Genomic DNA, 27,966 nt, shown 5'->3' on the forward strand with positions numbered 1-27,966 from the left:
TGTAATTCCCATCATCCAGTGGCACAAAGTCAGCCCTTTTCACAGTGCACTTAGCCCTGGGCCCATAGTCACCTTGCCCTTGCAGCTTAGAACATGGGATATCCCCAAGCTGGACCCCACCCCACAGCAGGCTTATTGTTCACTTTTTGGGGGAATGCCCAAAAATTCACAGTGAAAGTCAGTGTGAATCAAGGTTAGAGCAAAAGCAATAGGGAACTTTTGAAAAGAAAAAGAATATTTGTGTCCAAAAGTGTTGGGAAGGTTACTTTTGAAATGTAATAGGTTACAGATTACTAGTAACCCTGCAAAAAATTTATTTAATTACCTCATCAAAGTAATGTAACTTATTACATTTGATTATTTTTCTAACAAATGTTTTAAACTGGACAGTGACACTGAAAAGTCCTCACAGCACACAGTAGCACTCAACACTGACTGCAAAACTTTTATTAAAACCTGCATAATTTGAATTGAGATCAGAATGTTTGATGTGATTTTCATGCAAAACCACATGAACAAACACAAGTATGCAGATCACAAACAGCAAAACACCCTGACATGGTCGGCTGGTCGCAGGCAGACTGGTTGCTCAGAGCGATGGGCAATGACGTGATTGACAGGCGAGAGGCAGTGCAAATTCAAACTAGGGCCAATCAAAAACAAAGTGCAAAATTTGAGCACACCGCCAAATGAGTAGAGCCTGTCTAGATGTAGAAACAGCTGCTTGTAAGCCAGCCTACCCTGGTGTTGGTCTCAGATTTGCCCCAAATTTGTAACTATTGCTCCCCAACACTGGTGTCCAATCGAAACTGCAACAAGTTTTCTGAAGATGGGTTTTGATTTTCAAGTGGTAACCTTTAACCTGGGCTAACTGTCAGGCCTGGGTTAATATGAACACGTATGGCTAGGCTAGCCTAAACCCAGGACTTAGGCTGGCCTAGAGCTTAGGGATTCAGGTGTGAGAAGGACTAGTGACATCTTTTTGACTTTGAATAGACACGCCTTCATTTCATTTAACTGGTATACAGTAGAGTGTCGTCAGCATAATGGAAACTAGTGGAACATTTACAGCCAAGGCAATTTCACTGAGGTAGCATGCAGATGCAGAATATTAACAGACCAAGAACATATGAAAATACTCTGACATCATATTGTTGTGGAAGATGAATTGCGTTCTTTATACCTAAACGACAGCAGCATGAATCCTTGAATACTGATGCCGTTTGAAAGCAATCTAAGAGCACAGTGGTCAACCATGTGAAGAACTAGCACTTAGGCTGAATGTGAATCAGCTGCAAGCAAGACATCATTAATCACTTTGTCAGAATACGTGAATGAAAAGTCTCTTTATTTAGTATCTTTTTGGGAACGTATTATGAGATCAACAATGTTTTGTTAAAGATACAACCTCTTTAAAAAAAAAAAAAAAAAAATACCAAACTTTTACATCAAGTCTCAAATGCAGATGAGGAGCCCACCCCTTCAGGAGTGTGCCAACATAGTCTCTACAGTATGAATACATGGATATAAAAAAATAAAAATTCTTCACATACATATTAATAAAGATGTCTGTTGACTGTTGGAAATGCCTTTTGCCATACATTACACAAGATATATTACCACTCCAAACCAAGGCCTTGCACACGCTTTTAATCAAAAACGTGATCTGTTAAAGCCGTCTAAGTGGAAACTGGCTGAGAAGATGATTAATTCTAAAACTCTTTACTGAAACTAAAGTTTCTAAAACACATCAAGCTTTGACAGAAACTAAAAACACTGTGATCAATCTGGAGCCAGACTCAAGATAGTTTTTTTTTTTTTTTTTTTTTTTTTTTTTTACTCAATACTGGCTTTATCAACACTCAGAATGACAGAAAACGCTGACAAGCTGAAAAAAATGTTAAAACAAAATTTCCACAAAACTGAATGCTCAATCTCTATTCTGCTATTAACGGCTGAAGACAAGAGAACTCGGCATACTTCAATATAACTTCTTAGTAGTTTGAGCCATTCAACATCTCATAAATTCAGGCTGCATCTGTCAATAAGTCTCCATATATTTTCTTCTTTTGTACAATCTTAGTCTAGGCACTTTTTGACTTGTCTGTGCTTGCAAGCAATTCGCTGAACTGTGAAATATATAATGTTCAGCCTCTTCTAGACTGGCATTGTGAGCTTTGTTAGCTGTCACGCTGCCTTGAGTGATTTTAGCTGACCACAGATATTCTGCACACTACCACAATTTTACAGTATAGGCCTGTATTATATCTAACAAACAGTAAATAGATTTTGTCTCACGGCACTACATCAACAGGAAAAGGAACGTGGTACACTGAATGTGATCTTTTTGCAACAAGCATTAACCAAAATACAAAAAGGCTTAACATGGAAACGTGTATCCATAAAATAAAGCGATTTTGTTGTACAAATGGGAGAAATCAAAATACCCACGTAAAATAAAACCTTATTATGTTTGTTATTTATTTTTTATATTATTAGAGACAGGCTCACAGAAATATAATATGGGTTTGCGTTCTCATAATTACAGCACTTCAAGTCATGAAATTAAAATGTAGGTAACTTTGGATGATGAGAACTGATGAAACACAGAACATGAGGAACATATCTTTTCACAGACCCCCAGCTCAGGTTTTCCCACAATAACATCCAAAGGATATTATTACATTTCATTCATCCCCGCACAAAATTTAGGGTCTACTAGTCAGGTGATTTTAGAGGTGTAAAGGTTGTTTCATAACATGTCGATCCAATCTATGCACATTAATAAAAAAAAAAAAAAAAAGTGTTATTTGCAGTAAAGCTCATCCACCACTAACAGCAGTGTGCCAGGCTATTTGAAAATGGTCAGCCTGCTCTCCATCGAGGTGTGTCAGTGCAGAGTTTGGCTAACTGCTACAGTCCTGTATCGCCATGTGCTCACCACTGGGCACAACTACCACAAGGAGCCAAACTGGTCGGGCTGGCTAAGCACAAGATACTAAAGCAGCTGTCCTAAGTTTTAAGATGAGGTGATCTGTCCATTGTCAACACAACTTACATACCACGAGGTGTTACCATGTATGTTAAAGGAATACTCCAAAAAATTTTTTTGACTTACCCAGACTAGAGACAAGATGCTCCAAACCATTTTCACCTCTGTGGTTTTGGGTATCAAATGTCTCGTCTCTGGGTAAAATTATAGTATGTAGAATAATGTCCAGGAAAGAAGCAGCGATGATTAGTGAGTATGTTCGGTAAACTGTGTAATTCACACTGGTCATAACAGCATCTTTACAGTATATCACTGTATTTTACAGGCAGTGTCCATTTCAATGACCAAATGTGGAATGCGGTATCACCTGCTGTGCTGACAAATATCTGCTTAATGCATAATTATGTTGCAATGTTATGACTCTACTGATGGACTGCAACATAGCTGACCACAAAACACCTGCATCCCATGCTGGGAAACCCCAGACTGAAGTACAAGTCCAAGTTCTTTACAGAGCCGTCGTCTGTAAAACTGTATTTCATTTCATTATAATACAGAAAGATGTTGACTGCTGGAGGTCTGGGTGGGGGACGAGGCTGACGGTGATGATGAGGGTGCAAGCATGCCAAGACAAGTCAACAAATGTTTGTGTTTTTTGTTTTTTAATAAGAAATTTAAGGCAACATTTGTTGTGTTTCAGTAGCCTTAATTGCGTTCTGCAAGTTTCTTTGAAAAGTGAACATATGCCTATTGCCTGTTTATTTTTCATTACAACAGTGGTACTTGACTCTCGTGGTGTAGGCTTAATTTTACCACTTCTTCAAACATAAAACAAAAGAGACAAAAACAGACAACTAAACGCAGGGAGAAACACACATCTCATTATCCACAAATGCAATTTTGACTGAAATAATAATAATAAAAAAAATAAACAGCAAGAGATGCATTTATTGAAACCTCATTTAAAGTTACTATGTACAATATTTTAGTAACGTTACAATATCATGTGGTATCTCAGCTGATGCTTTGGTTGCCTTTACTGGAAAAAACAGCATGAGTTCATCTAACTAATGTCACCATGTTTACAAAGCGCGGATCATCACCTTGCTGATGTTTAATGCGTTTTACATCAACAGCTTAGTTAACAGTTCTAGCACAGACAACAATATGGTGGCTTATCCCAGCTGTTTGGCTAAAGTGATGAAGGTCCCAGTTGGTGCAACTCTGACATCAGCTGTCAGACTGTCAGACTGTACCACAGACAGACATTTAGGTCATTTGACATCGCTCTTTTTAAGGAGATAGCACTCAACTCAGTCACATAAAAAAATAATTTCTATTTGTCTAAAAGCCAATGTACAGACAATGTTGTACACTGTCCCACTTAAAATAAGCTACTACCTCGTTACTTGACATGATTAAAAGGTGGAAACCTAACAGTTTTTCTGGGTGAGATCACACCCATCTCACCCATCTCTGGGTGAGATCAACAAAGTTTCATGAGTGATTAAAATAAAAAATATTGCACATAGTAACTTTAATATTCATTTAAATATCTGTTTACAACTCAAATCTGACTTGACTTGTGGAATGGGAATAACTTTAGTGCATTGTTTGTGTGTGGCTTGTGGTGCAACTTGTAGATGTGGAATTGAAGCCCCAACACATTCTGCACAACAGTAAAAACTGTGCTGTGTTAGTGTGGGTGAAAGGTCTTAATTTTGAAAGGTGAACATTTGACAGGGTGAATAATATCTGAACGATGAGGTGAAGCTGTCGTCAGTGGGACAAATGTCATAAGTACTGCTTTTGCAGTGTTACTGAAGACAAAACTTTCCACTGTCAATGTAAGAACTGAACAGCAGCAGCTCTGTCCACTGATGTCGTGTTGCGAGACTGAGCATGGGACAGGTGGGACCTTCATCGCCACGTGCTCGTTTGCCGTTCAGATGCAACAGTAAAAACAGAGTTCAGCAATGGGGTCCATGTAGGCAAATTTACCATGTCGTGTACTGTATGAATGGGAACTGAAAGATCAAGTTGTTAAAAAGAAGGAAGGGGCTGATGGTGAAAACACACTGAGGTGCCTGACTGAGTGTGTATGTGTGTGTGTGTGTGTGTGTTTGTATACGTACTGAGTGTTAGGAGATCTAAAAGAACAGGACTTTTTTTCTGTGGTGTCCCAGCAAGTCACTTGGTGCCATCTGCACCCATGTCCTCCTCAGTGTGGGTCTTGTAGCTGCCGTTGTGCTGGGCACAGGGTGATGATGTCATGTCCTCGCTGGGTGTGGCTGAGTCTTCTCTGTCACTCTCATAGTCTTCCTTTTCTTCCCTGTCGTAGTCCCTTTCCACCTGAAAGTGCACAGGTCATTCAAAAAACAGCCAGATAGCATCAACAGCCTGTGTTTGGTAGAAATGCCACACAAAATTTAGTGGTGGCGCTGTTTTTTTTTCTGCCATGGTGTCATATTTGACAGAAAAAGACCCTAAAGTACTTAAAGGGAAAGTTCATCAATTATTTCACTTAGTCCCCAGCTGTTCTGTAGGACAGTAATGCAGACAGTGATGCATTATAAATAGAAGAACTACTGTAAATGGAAAAAACTGCAAGTCTTTGCAGTGCAACCTCAAAGATTTGCAAGCCTCCAGTGGTTTCTGAGTCGAACATGTGCTCTTATCTCTTATCTGTCTGCTGATCGTTATCAAAAGAAAAGATGAGCTGTGACGGGCGTGAAAAGTGTTGGAAGTAGGCCAGGGTTCATGTGTTATGAAGTTACAGTGAAGCGGAAACACCAACAAACAAGAGGAAATAAATTCTTTACTTCACTTAACGTGATAAATCAGCAACAGTCACCACATATCCCCATTTTTGGACATACCAGTAGATAAGCATTAATTCATATAACCTGGTACTGAGCTGTCTTAAAAACAATGACAGGAACAAGTGCTTCCATGGAACAAAATAGGCACTTAAGGTTGATGAACAATTGTCAGATAAAATGAGGGGAAAAAAAAAAGAGCATGATTTTTTCTACAAAAGGTGACATTTCAGCATTTTCATGTCAGTTCACCTTCCAAAATATATATTTAAAAAGCCAACATCTTTGTGTCAAAATTTCAGAGTGAAACTTGCGTTAATGAACCCATCTTGCGTTTATATGAGGGACACTAAAAATATGTATTCAAGGTTGTCCATTTTGGGAATATTTTTACACCAACATTTCTAAATGTTTTCCAACAGTGAGTGTGACATTTTTGGTCTTTTATAAATGGCAGAATTCTCTCTGTCCTAATATTGTTCTGACTATGTGTGGCTGGCATGATGGAGCTGCTTAGCGTCTCTTCAACTCCCAACACTTTGAGACACCTTAGCCTGGAGCAGCTGGCACTTTCCCACACTGGGATTCAAGTACTGCCATGCTGCGGACATTTCTCCCAGCTCATTAAAGTATGAACAGCATGACAACTTTGTTTGCCCGTCTCACTGTGAGTACTCTGAGGGCCGAACTGGCACTGATTCCAGTGCTGCAGATACTGTCTGTGCACCTCTATTATATGAGAAGTGCTGCTATTGGTAGTTTCATGATTCCTGAGGTATCAGCTTCGTTACCTTTGTGGGCTTGGTTTTGCGGTTCATCCTCTCCTCATCTTTCCGGCTCTTCTTCCTCGATGTGGATCGTTCCTTTCTGTCCCTGCTGCGCTCCCTCCTCTTGTCTTTCTTGCCCCTAGAAGAGGCCAAAGAAAACAAGTCAGACATAAGCCTCTGCCACGGCCCTTCATCACAAGAATCTATCTAGTAAAGCCCAAATGACAAGAAACAGTTAGACTGGATCTACTTACCTCTTTGGTGAGGGTGACCTGGCTTTCCTCCGAGGGCTCCTGGACTGATCCCTGCTCCTCCTCCTGTGGCCCCTGAAAACACCACACCAACTAGATCACACACACTTCCATGAGGAACTATGAGTGTGTTTCCTCACAAAGCAACAGTGTCAGTGTGTGCATGAATGCCAAAACAAATGCACATACATCAAGGATCCAAAAGGTGCCAAAACCCCAAATATGCAGGACAGCAAGGGGGGTCATGTTTTGTATGGAGAGAAGTTTTATGTTCTGCACAAAAGTTCAGGACAAGTCAACTTTGGCTGAAGAGGACGACAGGCAGGCGCACACTCGAGCTATGGTGCTACTTCTCTTATGAGGATGAGCCGGCGTCCTGCTCTGCCTCCCTGCATGCCTCTCAACAAAAAACGAATTAAGGCAAGGAGGTTTTTACTGCCCATTTAAAAGCCCTTCACCAGAATAGGGATAGATTACAGTGGTTGTGGGGAGAAGACCTTTATTAGAAAAGAGAGCTTTTTAAATGGATGACAAAAATCACAGCTGCTGATGCACACCTAGCAAAGCTGCTGTGGAGCTGGATAACATGATATAAATCAACATGAAGTAAAACGGATCCACTGGAGACCGCTGCTTCATGTGTTCTTTCTGCCCGTCCTACCTGGAGCGACTGTGGCTGCGTCTGCTGTCTCTGGAGCGAGAGCCCCTCCTGTGGCTGCCTCGTGAACTGTGGGAGTCGCCGCTCCTCGACCACAACTTCTGAGACAATCTGCTCCTAACACAGGACAAAAACAATGAACTTACATTTACAGATCCACAGACCTAATAATGATGAAGCTGATTTGAAAAGTACAATATGGAGGATAATTTCTTTCCCACGCTGTTAAAACTCTGCCTCTCTGTGGTTATCAGCATTCAACCCACATTTAGTCAACCAACTGGCTGGATGAGGCTGAATTTTATTGATTTGTGGGATCAAAGCAGGGATCAATAAACAGTAATGCACCTGTGTTTTGAACGGGATCTTTTCCTGCGTGTTCGCGAGTGTGAGCGGGACCGGGACCGTGAGCGAGACCGCCGAGATCTCCTCGAGCGACTAGACGAGCGCTTCTTTGCATCGGCTGAAAAAAACAAACAAACAAACATAATGTCAACATATTGTTCCTCTGGATGCATGTGGCAGATAAATGAAGCGGATCATGGTGGACTGGTTTCAGACCTGGTTCTATAGCAGCTGCGATGGTGGACTGGGCTTCCCTCACCCTCTTCATCACGTTCTCCAACTCCTTGGCAGCAGCCTGCGGCGTCAACTCTGGGGGCTTTACTATGGCATTGTTGGAATGATTAATCCTGGAAAACACAACACAATCCCATTTTTTCCAAAGAAATCGTAAAAATTGTAATTTTTCATGTTCTCTTCTGCTACTAACTTTAGCAGCTCTCTATATCTTGCTTGATTTACAATGTATGGACCTGCGATTGACTGCACAGGGTATATTCAGATCATTCACATGATGCATACTTCAGGGGTCTGTCTCCAAACATGACTCCATTGAAGGTCAGAGCTCGCGCGACAGACTCCTGGTCGACAAACTCGACGAAGGCAAAGCGTGTAGGCTGAGTCTCATCTCCGGCCATCCGCACAAACTTCACGTCTCCCACCTGCTTGAAGAACTCCAGCAGCTGCTCTGCGGTGGTGGTCTGTGGATGAGGGGCGAACAAAACTGAATAACCCAAAGTTTGCAGTTTAATAATGTTTATCAGTTTGGCATCATATTTAGAGCAATGAAATCCATTATAATTTCTTTTCAGATCCGTTTTTAATTTTCCTGGATTCTGTGTTTTGCAATTGACAAGTGTCTAGATGGTTAAAATTTCAACAATTACATAAGAAAATATTCAATATCAATGAATTTGTAACACAGCATTGCTCTATTTTTTATATCAAAGAAAGTGCATCAATAGTTAGAAGACTGATGATGTTGCAGCTGACTCTGTTGGCATGATGTGTGTGTGTGTGTGTGTGTGTGTGATAGAGTTCAGATCAGGCTACATACTTTTGTCCAAACCCCGCTGAGAGCACAGTAACCGAACCCGACACGATCCCGAGATTCTGCTTGTCCTCCATCGTGAGGTTACATTTACCACCTGAAATAGCCTACGTGTTGCCTTCAGCGTCATCATGTAAACTCCAGCACTGTACAGGAAGTTGCCCAGTGCAGACAGAAGGTCCATCATTTTTATTTATTTTACACTAGAACCTCACTAAAAATTTAACGCTGGCATCCAAACCTGACCTGAACCCAAACAGAATTTCTGACTTGATCGGCTTGGGTTGGGTATCCAAATTCTAATGTGTGTGTGTGTGTGTGTGTGTGTGTGTGTGTGTGTGTGTGTGTGTGTGTGTGAGGGGCTGAACTCTGCCCTCAGTGAGACTCAGACAGAAAGCAGTCAGAGGACAGAAGCTATAGCAGCGTGCACGTAAATGGCACCAAAACCTGTTAGAGACTCTCACAGTTTTTTTTTTTTTTTTCTGTTCAGTCGGCTTAAGTGCTGTGGGAAACATTTATGGAAATCATCCAACATGAAAGATAACTGCAGACTGGAATCCAGATACATACTGAGCAAAAACAAAGAGTCGTTCTGTGCAGGAGACCGGACGGCATCGGCGAACAGCATTAAATGAAACGTTTCCTACCTGTGAATTGAGGTTGCCAACGTAGACGGTCCTTCTGATCTCATCGATTTTAGAGGGATCCACGTTGCCCATGAGGGGGGGCTGGGAGTGCACTGACGCCGAGGGGTCCAGGCTCGCTGACACCCGATTCATTAAGGGAAGGTTCAGCTGCTGGAGTGAAGCACACACACACACACGCTATGTTACATGTGCATCACAGGCAGAGGAGAAAATGACCAACATAAACACAGACATGAACTTACATTCTGAATAGGTGCTGGAGTAGGAATAGGTAGCAGTCCCCCACCAGGAATCAGATTGGGCACTGGGGCGGCAGGTGCCAAAAGCGACAAGGCCTTGGCCTCCTCGGGGATCTTCCCTGCAGGACAGAAGCAGGTGTTGGTGAAGGAAATAGAGGAACTTTCCTCTCTGTCTCCTCTATGTCTGCACAATTAGCCCACTGTATTCTAGAGAGAAAGAGAGCATAAACTTCCTCATACAGCCTACAAGTGTTCTACTGTCTATCCATGGTATACTGGAGAACGAGCATCCTTACTTTGTTTTTTTTTTTTTTATTAGTTAATTATCTCCTCAGTCATTCTGAATTATCATTTGGCAATCAACTTCAAAAATCTTAACACTTTTTTTTTTCACACACACAAAAGAAAAACTGATTTGTCCTTGGTCTCTTTTCATAGATCAAAAAAAGGAAAAATAAAGCAGAGAATGAGTCAACACTTTGATGCATGGGTCACCTGTACTGGAAACATATTGGTCATGAACCATACGATATCAAGCATGGGCGCTTTTCCGTGGGGCGACCGTTTCGCAGTGTTGGAAAGGTGTGCAACACAAGACAACCCCAATGGCTGCATCACTAATAGCACACAGGACATCAAATACAGAAAAGAACAACAATTTTAAGAACTGTAGGAAATGTTAACCAAGACTTAGCCAAAACACAACGAATTAGGAATCTGTCTCATCTCAATCCTGGTTAAATGTGCTGCTTTCTTGGTGGCAGAGGAAGGGGAGGTTAAGAGGAGAGCTTGGCACTTTGAGTGGTCTTACTTCTAACATTTATATGACGAGACACCAGCAGAGCTACAGTAACTACAGCTTCACTTCACCTGAGCTGGCGGCACTAAGTATGAATTACAATATCTCTAAGACAACAGGTCTACTGTTTCCTAGACACTTCCGAGGAAATAATACATTTCCAAACAAATAACGCAAAGCATCAATGTCGGTGTCACAGCTTTCCAAGTCAAAAGAATGGGGTTTAATGAATGTTTTTGTAAGGGTGTGGTTCAGCTAAATTCTAAAACTCCACATCAAAGCGGCAGTGCAAGAATGTGAGGGGAAACTCTTAAACACTAAGGACTAAGGGCTTTAGCACTGATGCAACTGTAAGTAGAATTTACAAGCTACTTTGCCCAAATGAGAGCAGGGTTTTGTTACTGAATCTCTGACATAACATGACTAGGCCCTAACTGTATCAACAAGAGTAGGAGACAAAGAGAGTAAAGTGTTAGTCATCTTCATAGCACCCCATGTGTGATACACATCCCACCGGTATGCCGTAGCAACCTGGACAGAATTCAATCACACACAAGTTGCAGCTGTAGAAGCAGAGAGAGAGAGGGGGGTGGGGGTTGGACAAAAATCAAAACAACAAACCAAAATAACAAATATAAAAACAACGCTAGAGATAGGCAATAACTGTAGTTTCTAGATAGAGACAGCAGAGAGTGGACAACATGGGAAAGTATGAAAGGAAACAAACCAAAAAGAAAAGAAAAATAAATAAAAAGAGACAAGGTGTCCATCTTGGAAGGTTCAGCGGCTATTCTCCCGGTCACATTCCCCCCTTGAAGGCTGCGTTGGCCCGATCGGGGATAGTGGCTTGGAAAACAATGCCTGACTCAGGCTAGTGTAGTGTAACGGCTGGGCCAGTCTAGTCATCTGATATGCACACATAATCACACAGAAAAAACATACAAAACCAAATTAATAAACTCAGTAGCCATCCAGCACCAAGTCACGTGGACAAATGCATCAAGTTAGAGGTGATATATTTTTTCTTTTCTTTTTTTTTTTTTTTTTTTCTATACATAAGGGAACAACAATGGCACCAAAAAGAGAGGGAACTTTAAATAAAGAAAACAAGAAAAAACAAAAGAGAAAAAAAAGAAAAATGATTACATTAGCTGCATTGCCTTGAAACAACTGTAATCACTATTCTTTATGGGGGGGAAATAAAATAAAAATAAAATCCTGTGTTTACAGTAAGATAAGCACATTTTAGGTACAACTCGTCTAGAAGCTACTGTAAAGGATCATGATAGCTCTAATAATGTTTATTATGGGAGGCACCTTGTGTCACCAAACACAGCAACATGAAGGCGTGTGGCGTTACATTTACATGAGGGTGGGGATAACGTTAGGACCTGGGAAAGCTGCGGCTTCACTTTGCCAAATAAGACATAAAATAAAGTCGTCGTTGGCATTTTAACTGGCTTTTACTTCGACGTGGGGGGTAGGGGAAACGAAACAAAAAATCCAAGAATTCATCCCAAACAGAAATGAAGGTTGAATTCAAGGGTAGGAAGCCATAACAAATCCACTGAGACAACTCAAGACAGCTTTTTTTTTCTTTTTCTTTTTTTTTTAAGACGAAACGGGCTGCACTCACCTTCCGCACATGGCACTACTATGAGAGCTCTGTCAATAAAAACAGTGTTGGTAAGATGTTGCGCCACACCAACACTGGAAGGTTCTCGGTACTTTATATAGCACACTTTGGACGAGAAAGAGAGGGGAGCATTGCTGTGGACGACAAAAAGGCAAAAGAGAAAAAGGACAGTGGTTAATATGTAGTCAGTGACTGCATGGACGTTTCTACCGGGGTTTGTTTTCCCGTTTAGCTCGGCTGCGGGTAGGCCGCAAATCCAGGCGGCTGTGTTAGTAAACATGCCCGGGTTTGGCTGCGCTTACTCGGGTGGGTAGAGCCGCAGCTCCTCGATGTCTCCCAGGAAGCCGAAAAGAGTCCGCATCTGCTCGCTGCTCACGGCGGAGGACAGGTTGGTAATCTGGACGACTGCGGTTCCTGGTATCCCACTCATTTTTCACGGTGATAAAGTATAATAAAAAAATAATAATAATGATTCTGCGATACTCTTATATGTCTTATGGTATTTTGTCAAGAGTCTGCGGTAGTTGCTCCAGTCTTCTTCTTCGCCTTCTTTCCGGCAGACGAGGCACTGTTGAGTACACTGCTGCTGCCGCCTGCTGGTGTAATAACGTCACTGCTTCTTACCTCCTATTAGATCAGCGTGTTGCTCCAGTACATGACACGTTTCAGTTCCCTTCCCTTGATTCCTTCTCTACAATCTCTTTTTTTTTTTTTTTTTTTTTTTTTTGCTACATTATCTGTCTTTCTCTAATTCCTTTCACATCCAGTTCAAACATGCTAAACTTACGTAATCCTGGCAATTTTCAGTAATAGCACAGCAGGGCTTCAATGTAAAAATGTCATTAAGGGGTTATAAAGTAATTGGGGGAAAAATTGATCTATCTAAATCTTGTTTTTTTAAGTGGACAAGTCTGTGAGATGTCTCAGTTTTCCTCCTCACAGTTTCACTTGTTTCAGGAGTTTTACCTAAAACTATTGAGTGTGAGGAATTTGATAAACTAAGGAAGAACTATGGAAGATATACTCCACTTGTACTAAGAAAATGGCACTAAGAAAACTGAAACAAGTTGATTTATTCCCGAAAATGCTTTGGCTTATGTGGAATCTTAGGCAGATAGATGGTCAGCAGTGTCTGGAGCTGTTCAGCACAGAAACTGAATGGCATTCTTAAACATTTAATGAAAACATTCAGTGTCTGTGTTGCTCATTGAAGAGGTCAGGAGTCCCGTTAGAGAGTTATTGATATAAAGTAATGATAATAAGTTATAGTTCAATATGTGGGATTAGAGGGAATTACTAGAATTGGACTGACCTCCTTATGTGCTTTTACTTCTGTTGGAGCCAAATTGAGTGTTTTATGTGAAATTAGTCTTTTGTTGTCGTTGTTTGCCCATCATTCCACAAGGGGGCGACAACACCGTAATGATGGCGGCTTTAATAACTCCACATGCTGTAACTGCATTTTACCACCAGAGGGCGCTGGTGCTCACTGTAAAGACAGAGGCGAGCAGCCCTTTCCACCCCCCTGCCCGGCGCTCTGCTCCTACAGAGGAGGAGGCTCATGGGCCGCAGCATCAGCGCGGCATGCAGGCTCATAAAACATCTGCTCTGCCTCTGAGTTTGTTTGGGAGGCTGTCACGTTGTCTACACTCACTGGCAGACCTGAATTCACCTTTGACCATCTGTTTTGCTTTTGCCTCGGCTAGGGGTTTTCAATCTTTTGCCATGCTCCAGACCCCCTGAGTCGACTTTCATTAAGCTGCAGACCCCTTCATCTGAAGTGACTTTACCCTACAAAGACCCTGATATGAAAATATGTGTGTTAAATGTTAAATTGTCTGGATGTGGGCGCCCCCTGGTGGCTCACCTGGTAGTGCGCGTACCACTTGTTAAAGTCGTAACTGCATCCTGGGTTTGAATTTTTGGAATGCCAAAAACAATCATCTTAAAAAAACAGACAAATAGATTCAAAGTGGTGAGATGTAAACGCAATGATAAAACAATCACTCATACCTTTTTTTTTTTTTTTTATATCTGAACTTCTAGTGAAATGGGTTGTAGTGAGATTAACCTGTTCCCCATTTTGCCCATTTTCGAGAACAGCAAGCCACTCGAGGGCCCCACTTTGAAAACCACCGGCCAAGGCATCATTCTAGGTCTTAGGACGACTCACGATTTCTGCACCACAACTGTCTAACTTCAAGAAAAAACACGACACAGTAGCTGTCTCTTCCACAGTGCAGGAACTGAGCTCCAGATTGAGGTACAGTTGGTTTCAAGCTGCTCTCACTTCCCCAAACACCAGACTGCCTGCTGCTCCCCCTGCTGTACACCACGTTCACACATCTTTACTGTGCGTATGTGAGCGCCTGCTGTTGTTAGGTGCATTAATACAAACTGACCTATGTGAGAAATTATTTACACCAAAACACTCAGTACACAGCAACAGGAGAGGAAGAAATGAAGAATAAAGAATGAGTCTTAAAGAGCATTACTTTATTTTTTCACAGGTTACTTCAAAACAGGATAATTATGTACAAAATCTGGAATGTTGGATAAATGCATATCAATCATCATTTTACTGTAGTGGCTTCCAGAGAAACCTTAGAAACACTAGCTATACATTAAAAGGGTTGCCTCTGCATTGCAATTTATTGCTGGTTTTACAAACTCAGGTCACTAATGCCATTATTAATTCTTCTTTTCTCGCTTTTTTTTTTTTAAGTATTTACATTTTGATTAGTAAGGTCTAAACTTCACAGGAGACTGCTAAATAAATAAGAATATTGGATCATTAAAAAGAGACCGACGTGGGTGAAGAAAATGTGACAACAGGTTCTTCCCTAGATTGTCTACATTGTCAGACTGTACGTTTTTTTTTTTTTTTTTGACGTGAATATGAAGAAAGTGACCATTATCCCCCCAAAAAATCATATTCATACAGAGTCAAAAGAAAATTAGCGACAACAATCAGCACAATTAAAAAAAAAAAAAAAAAAAAAGCATTTCATCTGTTAAAAATACATTATGCTGCAGGACATTCTTTGGGAATGCACGTTTTATTGTCATTTGCCTTTAAAATTTAAAAGAATTTAAAAATTGAAACCTTTCAATTTAAATTGGAAGGGTACAGCTTCACTTCGAGCAACCATTATTATTATTAACACTACAAATGCTAATAATGTTAATAATGGGACAAAGGTTTTGTCAGTGACCACAGTGTTTTGGTTGAGTTTGGCCGCACCTCGAGCAAACCGTACGGCTCAAACTGCTTCACACACAGGGACAGTGCAGCGGGTGACACATTTTCAAGGAATGACTTTTGTTGAATTCTTGTTGGGGGGACAAAAACACAATTACACATTTTACATATAATTCAGTGGTTACAAACGTCCTGCTGGAATTTGTGGGCCATTTCCTTGGGATGTGAATCTAATCATTTCCATGTCTTTTGGAAACACGTCTCATGGAGTAATTCTTCACCACTGAATGAATCGACTATTAACAGGGTGATTTCATGCATGCAACAGGTACATGTAAATTTAATCACATCAAGTGGACAGAGCACTGCTTTTAAAAGCATTAGTTCATCTTTTTACACGACTTATCAACAAACATTACAAATAAAGTCTTTTGCATCTGCAGCTTTGACTGGATTAGTTTTTCCATAGTGAGGGTTGAATGTTTTGCACAAATGAACATCACACACTGTGGTAGTCTAAAGGACCTAAAGCTCGGAGAACAGAACTTCTCTTTGAAGCTGGTAAAAAAGCCTCGGGCAAAGTGACAAGAACATTCACTGTTACACAATGCAGAGAAATTAAATTTCTTAAGACGAATTAACAGCACTATGTATTTCTTGTGCCATTTTATTACAAAAAGGTTTTCTTCTCCCCACAATATAAAAATGAAAAAATCAGGGATTACTAAAAGGTTTGTGTTTTTTAAAAAAATGCTCTCTGATGTTTTTTCTGAATGAAAATAAAGGCTTTTACTATTGCTGTTAAGCCGTTATGCTGCAAATGTACTCAAGAGTGTTTCATCTGGTGTGAATACGTGGATATTGCTTGGGTGTCGGGGTGAAGGGTCCTCCCCTATTCAAACAGTTCAAGGTCTATGGCACTTGACAACTTGCTTCTCCCCGCTCAATTCTCTGTACAGCAAACTAAATCACGATGACACACTGTTCCGACGTGATGGGAAAAAGCATGGTATAACATCCATTTTTTTTACAGACACAAAGGCAAACTGTGGTCTTTTCCTACATCATACATCAACATAAACGACTGCAAGGTATTGAAAACCTTGCAGTACTAGTACTCCCCTATCACCAATGGCTGCCAGTAAGACAAAGCCCTTATTAAAAATTAAATATAAGTGGAAGAGGCTCAACCTGTGCCTGTTCTGATTCAGATCTGGTTCTTGCGTTTTATCCTGCACTCATCGTCTTGTACACAATTCCCGAACATGCTTTGGTTAACTAGCATAACCACCACATCTCTTTTCTGGATTAACGAAAGCCTGCAACTGGCATGGCAGATTAAGGCCAAGCAAATACACAGTTAACTTTGTACTTTCATAGCCCGACAACGTTTGAGTTTCCATTCCATATTCCGGTCTTGTAAAAGGATCACATGCAGACGCCTTTTTTTTTTTTTCCCCCAGCATCTGAGAAGCTGTGGTTAATTCATGATGCGAAGGATTTTGTTCCCAAATAAAACTGTTGACAGCACAGGAAGCGATCTCCTCCGGTCAGGTGATATGCCGAGCAGGTCAGTTTGATTCGCCCGGAGGAGATTTGGGACGAACGAGGACAGTGCTGTATGGATGCCGTAGGGCGCTCACGGGTTTATGGAGGCAGAGGTGGATGATTCTGCGCTACTCAACTCTTCACTTATTTAGACTCTTCAATCTCACCAGGAAAACAAGAATTCTTGCCGTTAAAAAAAGCCCCAAATACGCCACCATGTTCTACATTCATCTTCACAAAAAAAGCACATAACACGGTCCCCCATATCAGATCGCACAGCAGACCAGTGAGTGGTTTCAACTTTTTAAATTAAAAAAAAAAAAAAAAAAAAAAAGTCTTGATAAAAAGAAAGGCAAATTGAATGACAAAAGACAGGGAGCCCTGCCCCCTAGTGGTCAGCGACAATTCATGCCCCTCTACAGAAACAAAAACCTAACTCATGACAAAGGATTAATGAGTTTGACTGGACAAAAGAAAAAAAAAAAAAAGAAGAAAAAAAAAGACAGATCTGTACAGAGACCACAGTATTTATAGAATTAAAAAAGGGTCATATCTTCAGCTTCTTTTATATAAAAATACATACCACAGTGATGGCCTTTTGAGGACATACACTTCCAGATGTTTGCCCCCGTCTCTCCTCAATCCACTACATTCAGTGGTTTTCCCCCAATGTAACAAAGGCTCTGAAGATCTCTAATATAAATACTCCCCGACAGGTATCAATAGATCAGTCTTTTCTGTGTATAAAAATATGAGTCAACAAATTTCTGTGTTCCTGTCTCCTCTTATGTCCAAGTGGAGGTCAGTTTCTCCTCAGCGTCACCAGTCAATCTACGCCATCATGTCTCTTATGATAATCATATCCACAGTGTTGGGGAACGTCTTCAGCAGGGAGACTGCATTCCCGTGATCAATATTCACAAAGCTGTATCCATTTGCCTGTAAACAAACACACAAAAAATAAACCAAACATAATTACGGTTAACACCGAGTGCCAGTATTCACAGCGGCCTTGGCTTATTTATTTTACAAGCAGCAGCAGCATACCTGGATAATTTTATCTCCAGGCTGAAGAATCTTAGATGCAGGTCCCTCAGGTTGAACCCTTGTCACAAATATGCCCTGAAATGATACGGACAATATGGCACACATCAATGGATTATGTAAGATGCACAGTGAACCCCAAGGCGTTCTTGTAGGAAAAGTATATAGAAAATAAAATCATTAAGTGTGGATGTACATTATCATCTGGACGAAAGGGGTTTCCCCGGCCTCCCACACCACCAGATATACTGAAACCCAGCTCAGGATTCTTCTCCACTTTCACACGGATCTGAAACACACCCACACGCTGAAGTTAGTCATTTCCTTACAGCCATTAACTGTTTACACAACGATTACATATTACAGTAGGTTTGAAAAGCCACAGCAAGCACTGTAAGTACGCCATGTTGTTTTCAAGTCAGCGACTCATAACGGCAAAGCGCTGAAACATCCCGCTTGTTCACAGTCCATAAGGCTAATTTACTCACTTATCAAAACTTTGTTTTATCTGTACAATATTGTTATTTGCAAAGCCTGTTGCTTTGTTGTTTCAGTAACTAGATTATTTTAGTTACGGAAACTTTAAATTTAGATCACAGCTGTTTAAATGTGAATACTGATATAGTCATAGTCAGCTTTTTTTTAATCTATTTTATTTTAATAAAAGCTAAATAAATTCAGGTAAAAATCAACAAGAATTCTCAAGGGTGAAGAGCTGAAAAATGTCATTAATCAAACATCTGAGGCTGTTTTTTCATTGAGCCTTCTCAGTTTCTGTTTAGGTGGCTTGTAGTGAAACCTTTGTCCTGAAAATCAACATCTGACTCATTTTTCAGCACATCAGCATTTGCATAAATCATGCACGTGCGCACACACACACACACACACCCCATCCCTCACCTCTTGCTGCAGGGCGTCATGTGAGATCCGTGGGGGCCCCTGGGACTGCTGGGACACTTTGAGCATCAGGTAATCAATGAGCTGCTCTCTGGAAGGGTGGCGGGCCATGGGCGCCTGGCTCATCTGAGGACGAGCAGACGGGCCCATCTGACCGTTCATTAAAGGCACCTAACATGAAACAAACACACATTGCAAAACAAGAAGGAAAATAAAGTCAGCAGCTGTAGGATACCAATTCAACAACCACTTCTTCCTGCAGCATATCTATCATTTTTACAGAAACCGTAACTCTGGTCTGTGATGTCACGGGTCATGTTTGATTTCAGCGTGAGCTGTTGATTTATTACAAACACCCTCTTCTCTCTCCATCGGAGTCGAATGACTCATCGGCCAGAGCCACAATGTTCCAATAATCACTTGGCTCTCAGCAAACATAATTAAATTAAGTTCACAGATTGAAGAGCTGTTGGCAAATATTCATATTGGTTAGATGTAAACCATCTTCTATTTTTGACACACTGAACCGCTTGAACAATGCAATTTAATTTGTGACTCATAAAAACAGATCTCATCTAGGCTGAATCTGTGAATCATAACAATAATATGAAAAGACTTGAACACAGAAGGTAAAACGTGGGGAAAAGAGGATCTCCGGTTACCTAATGCTTTTTTGCTGTAAGTGAGGGTCATTACTCTCTTACAGAGCTGAGGTGTTATATGATTTTGGGTTGAGACTTTTGATGACTTCAGGATGCATGTTTAATATAACACAGCCATATCAAGTTTTTCTTCCATGGAAAACAAAGTATTTTTGTAGTGCATTTTTGGGTCAGTACAGGTTAAATTTTACTGCTATTAACCAAGAATACTTGGCATGAAAGATGTGCTCTAATTTAAAGTGAAGGGGAAAGAAATACAAAACTATATGTTGATTTTAAGATCAATGGTATAACACCAATACAACTCATTCATGGTATATGACACCTAATTATTTATAAATACATATTAAATTAATCATAAATACATATTAGACGTGCCGTTTATATTTGACGGTGGTGCACCAGAGGTTATTTAAGGCTGGATCTTAAAAGGGGCTGGACTGAGGGGTGATACTAAGTCCATACCTCATCTGCTGCTTATCAATGACTTAAACATAAAACCACAACTAGAACACCCAATGGATGTTGCATCAAAGGAAAATACAAAGCCTTGCCATTTTGAGGTCAGTTATTTTAAAGCTACATTAAGCAATAATACATGTATTTTTATTTTACAGTAAAATGACCCCTTGCAATATGAGAGCCTGTGGATCTTCTTTCTACCATATAATTTACAGCCAGCCTGTTGTTATTTCCTGGTTTTAGCTTTCTAAATTTCTGCATCAGCCCAAATAAGCTCTTCCTCTGCCCTCTTGCTCAGCTTCATTCAGAACTTCTCTGAAACTGCACATTCTGCAGATAAACGTATGGAAAAACATGAGTGCCTCTCTCCTCAATCAGCACTGTAGTGACTGAAAAAAAAAATCATTCAAAGCATCTTACCTTGTAGCTGAAAATCTGCGGCAGAATATTTTTTTGAATTGGAGTTCAAAGACAAAATAATCCAAGTAATCCAACAGGAGCCTTGTGACAGTGAAATGGCCCTCATTTCCATTCTAAAAAAAAAACCTTTAACTGACTGTTTACAAGTGGGGTTTGAGCTCTCAATACCCTTTAGTGGTCAGAAATAAAAAAAATTTTTTAACTTTGACAGGTATCAGGCTTACTTTTCTGTGGGGGTCCATGGTGTAACTCTGTTGCCCTTGCGGACCAAACACTTCATCCTGAAAGAAATGACAATGATTAACACTCTGCCTTGATCTCCCTCTGCATGCACAGTAAGTTTGTGTGTCAATCAAGCTCACTTGCAAAAAAACAGATAACTAACAACCCAGACAATTAGGACATAAGATGATGATTTTCATGCTCAGTAATACCATTAGTCAGTAAGGTGTTGAGGCTTCACATTTTACTTAGACAAACTGCAGTAATAAACTAAGATTTAACTGTCAGCCAATTCACATGCTAAGCACAGTCTGACTCCAAATATTAGCCTAGTGAACATGTCTTTTAATTGTAAAGTGGGGAAGGGGGTGCACAACATTCTCACACATCTATAGGTAGTGTAAAGCTGACACTTTTTACAGATGCCAATAGCCAACTTTCTCTTATTCACTTAGATAGACTCCTACACTTACCTCCAACAAATACAGTTTTCATCTCCACACACAAAGTGAAAGGTTATGAAGTGATTCTGAAGTGATCAAAGTAGGAGTGAAGATGAGGAATGAGCAAGATGATTATTCAAAATGCCATTAAAGGAAAGGAAAATCATGGTTGCTGAAACAGATTACAATGACAAGTTCTAATCTACAGGAGCGCAGTTTTTTTTATTGGAGTGTGGCAGGGTGGAGGAAAAAGCGCAGGGATGTTGATTCCAAAATCAGAGTATCTGCCAAGTTTAAAAGGGGGCATTTTGTACCATACAATGTGATATCAATATGATGAAGCTGGATGCAATTCAAGGAAGAGTTTCTTCATCAGGAGACTGGCCCAAATAAGTGGAATTTCCTCAAGCAAGCTTGTTGCATCACAGTTTAGTTGAGCACTTTCTGTTGCCAGCTGAGTTCAATTATGTGAATACACAGAACACAGCTGATTTAACTGGGTCACTAGTAAGAAACACCTCCAAAAAGACAACAAGACAGAAACATTTGTTTCTAGTTTTCTTTAATTTCTTGGATAAAGTGAGCCATAAACTGTAACCTTGGCTAAGTAATTTTGCAGTAATTATCAGTTTTGGGATGAAATTTCAGTCAATTTTAAATAATCACTAAAGTAAAGATCCATGACGATGTTGCTCAATCTGTAAAGCTCTGAAAGATATTGATCCTTACCTTTCTAGTACGACCACTAAGGTCTCTAAACCTATTTCATGATGGTACAAAGAATAAGGAGGCCCCTTTTAAACAGGTCTGAATTACACTATGAAGCGCTAAACAAAAACCCTGATAGAATCAATTAATCTTTCTTTCTGAGAAGACATCACGTGTTAGCGAGGGTTCGTAATGGTGACAAATCAGATGTGATGCTTTCACTTATCCAAAAAGGGCAAGTGAAAGATTGCCTCTGAAGATTGGTGACCACTTCTCAAACTGTGGGAAAGAGGGAAATGGGCATTTCCTTTAAGGATGTGAAACTAGCAGGAGCTAGAAGCCCTGGCCCAGTAGGAGCTGCAGTAGCTAGCTACGACACACAGTACTCACACAGAAGCCCAGAGCTCCGTAGGGCTGTCCGTCTCTGGCACTAAAGACCAGAGACCCTTGGCTGGCATGCATATCCCTAGAGCTGCCGTAGTGAGACCAGCTCAGCGGGGAATAATTGGAATTATAGGACCGAGACAGCATATTCTGAACAGAGGGACAACATGGAACAGCCAACACAAACCAACATGTCAGTGGTGGCCATGCAATCCACCAAATGAGTGATGAAATAAAAAACTTAATGTTTACAGCATACAGCACAGACAAACATGCAGCGAATCACAAACATTTGGCATATAGTTGAGTTAGTAGGCTTTAGCAATCTGTTTACTTATCACTTCTGCATTAAAGGGGGAAAGTAAAGGCTTCAGAAAAAAGCAGACTTTCCTCTTACTCACATGCTGTTTTGGTTTTAAATACACACAGGGATCTTATGTTAATTTAATAGTTAAAGACTTCAGACTTTGAAGTTACTCTGACTGTGATAGACCAAACTATGAATAAAAAATTATTGCTACATCTCTGCTTGGTTGGCCTGTAAAGATGAACACACAAAATCCAAATTATAAGTCCCGTTACCCTGATCTACTGGTCATACCAGCCAGAAACTAACAATGAATCAGAGGACAAAATGGTGGCATCATATTTCTGATGAACACTACAGTAGATTCTAAGTCCAATTGAAAAAAAATTGTGCCTTTTAGTTTTAAAACCGCATACATTTGTTGAACTTTAAGGAGAGATTGCTTTTTGGACTGAATTGGCAATTATGGTAATTGTTTAATCATAGTAGTATTGTTACCTTTTCCATCTTCTTGGCCTCAATGTGACGCATCACCTGATCCCTCCAGTCAGCTGGTACTCTTCCTCCTCCAACTCCTCCCGATACCACTCCGGGCCCGTCGAGGAGTGAGTGCTCAGACTTAACCCTGATGTTAGGCCTTTTGCTGGGGCTGCTGTGCTGGTAGTTGAAGTCACTGACTGACATGGTCCTCTCTGGCAGTTCATGGGGCTGTGGCCTGGCGCTGTGAGGCCTGGGGGCTCCAGGTACATCAATGCTGTAAGTGCGGGCTGAAAGGGGTCTCTGCATGGCCTGGCTCATTGCCAGCGGCCCCCTACCAAGGGTGTGAATGTCCCTGTATGTCATGTACTCGCCCTCAGGCAGCTGCATGCGCCGCGGGTCGCCCATGGACGCTGTCGAGGAGCTGCTGCTTTGCCTCTGCAGAGTGCTGCTTCTAGGCTGGCCACCAGACGACTGGAGTCTCTCCTTGGCCCACATGTCCCCAGAGGGTTTGGGTCCCATGGGAGGGCCCCTTTGCTGGGGCTGCAGAGGGTAGGGAGGTGCCTGATTACGGTTGGAGTAGTTGGTGTTAGCTAGTGAGTGTTGAGGTGGAGGGAGGTAGCCTTGATGCTCTGGGGGAATGGGTGTCCTCTGGGCCCAGAGGCCCTCTGTGGACATGGCACTGCTTGTGTACTGGATATTGTACTGAGGGGGAGGAATGCCCATGGCCATGCTGGAGGAGATTGGATATCGGCTGGTGCTGGCAGGGGGCTTTGAGGAGCTGGAGAGCAGGTCTGAGGAGGAAGCAGAAGAGCTGGGGAAGACCTGGAGAGTCTGGTCATTGAGCAAAGATGCTGACTTGCTCCTGACTATGCTCTGGCCTTGAGCTCCTGGTCCTGGGCCGGCTCCAGCCATCTTGGTAACTGCTCCATCACAGGACTCGCCATCCCCGTCGATGGAGTACAGCTTCATGCCCCCCGTCTCTATGTTGGTGATACTGTGAGACTTCATCACCTGAGGAGGAGGGTACCTTTTCTCAGGAGACAACTCCTCTGTGCTGCGGGATAGAGACATATCACTGCAGGCTGTCACACCTGTTGAGGCCACATGCACCATAGATGTCTCTACTCTCATCGGTGACATCGCTTGGCCTTTGTTCCCCAGGCCATCAAAGTCACTGATTTGCTGGTTGCCATTTTCTAAATGGTCCATGTTGTCATTGCTAAAGCCCTGCCTGTTATTCAAGTCCTCCCTGGCTATGGAGCCATTCTTAGTTTTGTCCAAGTCATCCAGCTGAACCATGTTATCAGTTGGCAGCTTGGACACATTCATATTAATCTGGTCCCACTTTGTGTAGGCATCTCCCATGCCATTATTGATTCCTTTCTCAATGAACGCCATTCTGGCTTCCATGGAGAGGTCATAGTCACCCATTTTCTCTGGCTGGGTTTGCTGGGTTTTCAAAAGGGCCTGCAGGGATGTGTCTGAACCATTACCATTATGGAGGAGAGGAGTGGTGTCTTTACGCTGGTTCATATTCTCATCTTCTTGCCTAAAACAAAGAACAAGGGGGCCATTTGTTTTGTTACAAAAGCACATTGTAAAAAGGGTCACAAATGGAAAAGTGCCTAGGACCAGAGGATGAAGTAGCAACGTGAGGGAGGACTCTCCGGGTATGGTGACATGTTGAAGAAAAGTACTCTACCGGCTCTTGGCTAGGAAGGGCATTTTGGCCTCTCTCTCTGGGGTGCAAAGGGAGTTGTCCTGACTGCTGTCTGTGGTCAGAGACACGGAGTCAGACATGCGCGATGGTGAGGAACAATTACTGTTGTTCTGGTTGCTGTTTGCCACTGTGTCATCCAGCAAAGAGTCTGCATCTTTCCCGTCATCTGTTAATTTAGAAAAAAAAAAAAAAAAATTACTGTTGATGTATAGTAAGTGTATTTGTATACTGTCTGTGGCCAGTTCTTCTTTCACTTATAATGCAAAATTTTAACAACATAAACAAAACCTTTAAGAATAACATTTTATCTTACCTTTTTTGTCCTTGCTAAGAGTTACAACTTTAGGCTGGTTGATGGAGATCTCAATAAGAGGGGGCCTCATCTCTGCTATTTTCATCTCCTCTTCATCTGACAACTCCTCAGAGTCCTGGGGAAAACAGGGTTAAGACATACAGTCAATTAATAATACATTCTTCAGCTGTCTTTTTCATTCAAAATGTCCTGTTATTTGTGGAAGAAATTGCAGGGGCTCGAAACTCTCATCACTGAATGTCCACAGTACCTCCAGTGTGTCCTCATGGTTTACCAATGAACCCTCTGAGGATTTGAGAGGAACTTTCTGTGAGCTGTAAGACTCTGATGTGTCTTTAGATTCAGGTGCAGATGAGTTCTGGTCGCATGTGTTTGCTGATACTTTGGGCTCCACTTCCACTGCTTTGCCATTGGCACAGGGAGCCTCTATCACCTGCACACAAAACAAAGTCCAGATGTGAGGTTACATAATGAAAAAAAAAAAAAAAATCTTTCATAATTAAATTAGAATTAGGTAATTACTAATAAATTATGCCCTGCATCTGTTAGTCATTCAGCTTACAAATGACAGAGGGTACAATAATCAGTAAGCTAAAACCTAATTAACTTAATTAATTCAATATAATCTTATCAACCTGTTTTGTATTTATACATCTTCATAAAAAAGTAATACAGAAAATGCACAGTGTGATCTGGCAAAAGTAAAGCACTGTTTGTTATCAAGAGGAAAAAGAAGTGAGGTATATAAAAGTACTCAAGAGAGACAATGATGCAGTGGAAGGATCTCCTGTCTGTTGACAGATCTTGCTGAAGACAAACCTTCACTCCCACGTCCTGCACTCCAATGTGGTTCCGCTCATTAGACTTTGCATCTTTTCCCGACTCGTCACTGGACTCATCCTCTTTAAGTCTGTGAGCCACTGACTGGGCTGTCTTCACCATGTTCTTGAGCTCATCTGGGTATGGTGTAGGGTAGCGCTTCAGGTTCCCCTCCTGGAAGAGTGTGCAGACATGCGCAGATATTAACGTAAACAGAAGATGGTCTGATTGCAGTTTTTGGCAAGATGCGCACTAGGAGAGCTGAAACAGGGCTGTAGTCGACATTCCTTCCTGCTTAACTGTGGCATAAACGTAAGGCTGCAACTAATGATTACTTTCACTGTCAATTAATCATTTCGCCTATGAAATGTTTAAAAACAAAAGCAATGCTTATTGCAAGTTCCCAGAGCCCAACACAATGTCTTCAGCAGCCAAAATGCTCCAAAGTTTTCATTTTAGAACATAAATGGAGTACAGCAAATTAATAATAATTACTGGCATTTGTGAAGCTGTAACCAATAAATGTTTGGTATTTTCACTGGATACACAACTAACAAGATTCATCAATAATCAAAATTATAATTAATTTCTGTCAATTGCCTAATCACATAATCATTTCAGCCTTCCATACAAGATGGTGTAATTGGTGGCAAAATTATTCATAATGTGTTCCTACTAGCTTCTTGGCTACTTGCATTTCAAATACACATGCAAGTGGGTTTTTAATTATATATAATTCAATTCAATTCTATTCTATTTGTAGCATCCAATCATAACAAAAGTTGTATTATTTCTATAATACAGTTATTATAATTATATAATATCATACAGATAGATCAGTTGTAGAAATGAGGGGCAATTCTGTAATTTAGTAATTTAATCCTTTTGACTGGAAGCCATCTGACAAACTTATAAAATATCCTGAATTTCTCATTAGAAAGTTGTATTTTAAGAAATAAAAATACTGGCTGAAAACATTTGTGATTTCAAGATTAATGTTGGTGTGTTAATGAGAATAAATACAAATAATGACAATTACATTTAAACCACTTTCATAATGGTCCTGAATCAACTCACCACTAGATAATGTCACATTTTCAATAGTAATTGACAATACTAATTTGAACTTCAAAAGAATTGCTGTGTTTGAGTGTGTGTGTGTGTGTGTGTGTGTGTGTGTGTGTGTGCTGAATATATCACTGCTCAGCTTATATGCAGTGTAACTTGTGTATCACAAACCCGTGGGGGCGTCTCCCTCTCATCCTTGTCCTCGTCACACTCAAAGGCCACCTGAGCTCGCTGCTTGCGTTGCTCCTCCCAGAGAGAGGGATTGAAGCTCTCAGAGTCAGAGTTGGGAATGTCTGAAAAAAAAAAAAAAAAAAAAAAAAAATCTATTTAGAGACTGGCATACATGCCTTAAATTCATGCTTCCATTACTTGTACCGCTACATGGAAACCATGAGGCTATGTCCCATTGGACTGCAAATACAGATTCTCGGATAACAGCCAACTCTCAAGTATTCACAGGCTTTAGCAGCAGAGCTCTCCCTTACGTTATGCTCACACATGAAAACCAAAATAATACTGAAATATAATGAAGTCCTACACAAAAGTGTGGGAAAGATGTGTCATTGTTTGCACTCGGATTTGTTTTTTCACTTCAGTGTCATTATCTATTCGTGCATGTTCAGTATTTTCTATTTTCCCTCTGCTGATTAGATAGATAGATAGATAGATAGATTTTTATTGTCACTGCACAATCATATACATATAATAATGCAACGAAATTAGGAATACAATAGGAGTTTAAATGCTGATGAGATGTCTGTGGTTTAAAGCTTAAGGAGGAAAATATCTTTTAAGACACAGAACCAAAAATTACTTCTCTTACTTACAAGCCACTTTTGATCAGCCTTTGCTATCAACACCCATTGTGCTAAACAGTGTAATTCTGTACTTAAAACATGAGATGGCGCTCAGTTCACATAAGGCATGCAAATGCACTGTCAGGTCTGTAGCGTCCCATTATTTAACCCTTTAGACTCCAACAGGCTTCTAAACCTTTACTTGTCTCTGTCAAGGATTGTTAGCACAGATAAATTGTTTTTGCATGGAAGTGTCTAACAATCTTTAA

General features: G+C 40.9%; 2 protein-coding genes across 8 annotated transcripts in view; both read right to left on the minus strand.

Annotated features, from left to right (window-relative positions):
- Positions 1-1,331: 1,331 nt before the first annotated feature.
- On the minus strand, positions 1,332-12,765 carry srek1 (splicing regulatory glutamine/lysine-rich protein 1). 5 transcript variants are annotated; one of them, XM_030064789.1, is made up of 11 exons: positions 12,504-12,765; positions 12,202-12,335; positions 9,770-9,885; positions 9,528-9,674; positions 8,352-8,530; positions 8,049-8,179; positions 7,836-7,950; positions 7,491-7,598; positions 6,833-6,904; positions 6,603-6,717; positions 1,332-5,344 (listed from the first exon to the last, which is right to left on the minus strand). In XM_030064789.1, exons 1-11 carry the CDS (start codon positions 12,629-12,631, stop codon positions 5,183-5,185), a joined length of 1,407 nt encoding a protein of 468 aa, XP_029920649.1. In that variant the 5' UTR covers positions 12,632-12,765; the 3' UTR covers positions 1,332-5,182. The 5 variants fall into 5 exon arrangements, with proteins under 5 accessions (XP_029920649.1, XP_029920647.1, XP_029920648.1 ...); XM_030064787.1 differs by having other exon boundaries at positions 7,491-7,604; XM_030064788.1 differs by having other exon boundaries at positions 9,528-9,677.
- Positions 12,766-14,682: 1,917 nt separating this feature from the next.
- The window catches only part of erbin (erbb2 interacting protein), a 55,930-nt gene continuing 42,646 nt past the window's right edge, over positions 14,683-27,966 (minus strand). The window contains exons 15-26 of one of the 3 annotated variants that reach the window (XM_030065613.1): positions 27,072-27,193; positions 25,833-26,006; positions 25,264-25,446; positions 25,014-25,128; positions 24,683-24,866; positions 22,999-24,529; positions 22,200-22,343; positions 20,661-20,717; positions 18,896-19,063; positions 18,192-18,284; positions 17,999-18,073; positions 14,683-17,890 (exon numbers count right to left, since the gene is read on the minus strand). In XM_030065613.1, coding sequence (XP_029921473.1) covers positions 17,783-17,890; positions 17,999-18,073; positions 18,192-18,284; positions 18,896-19,063; positions 20,661-20,717; positions 22,200-22,343; positions 22,999-24,529; positions 24,683-24,866; positions 25,014-25,128; positions 25,264-25,446; positions 25,833-26,006; positions 27,072-27,193 — 2,954 coding nt within the window. In that variant the 3' untranslated portion in view covers positions 14,683-17,782. Of the gene's footprint in view, positions 17,891-17,998; positions 18,074-18,191; positions 18,285-18,895; positions 19,064-20,660; positions 20,718-21,131; positions 21,188-22,199; positions 22,344-22,998; positions 24,530-24,682; positions 24,867-25,013; positions 25,129-25,263; positions 25,447-25,832; positions 26,007-27,071; positions 27,194-27,966 lie in introns of those variants that run through there. The other 2 variants (XM_030065614.1, XM_030065615.1) reach the window with 2 other exon arrangements.

The sequence above is a fragment of the Myripristis murdjan genome, chromosome 12 (genome assembly GCF_902150065.1).
Source record: "Myripristis murdjan chromosome 12, fMyrMur1.1, whole genome shotgun sequence".
Lineage (NCBI taxonomy): Eukaryota > Metazoa > Chordata > Actinopteri > Holocentriformes > Holocentridae > Myripristis > Myripristis murdjan.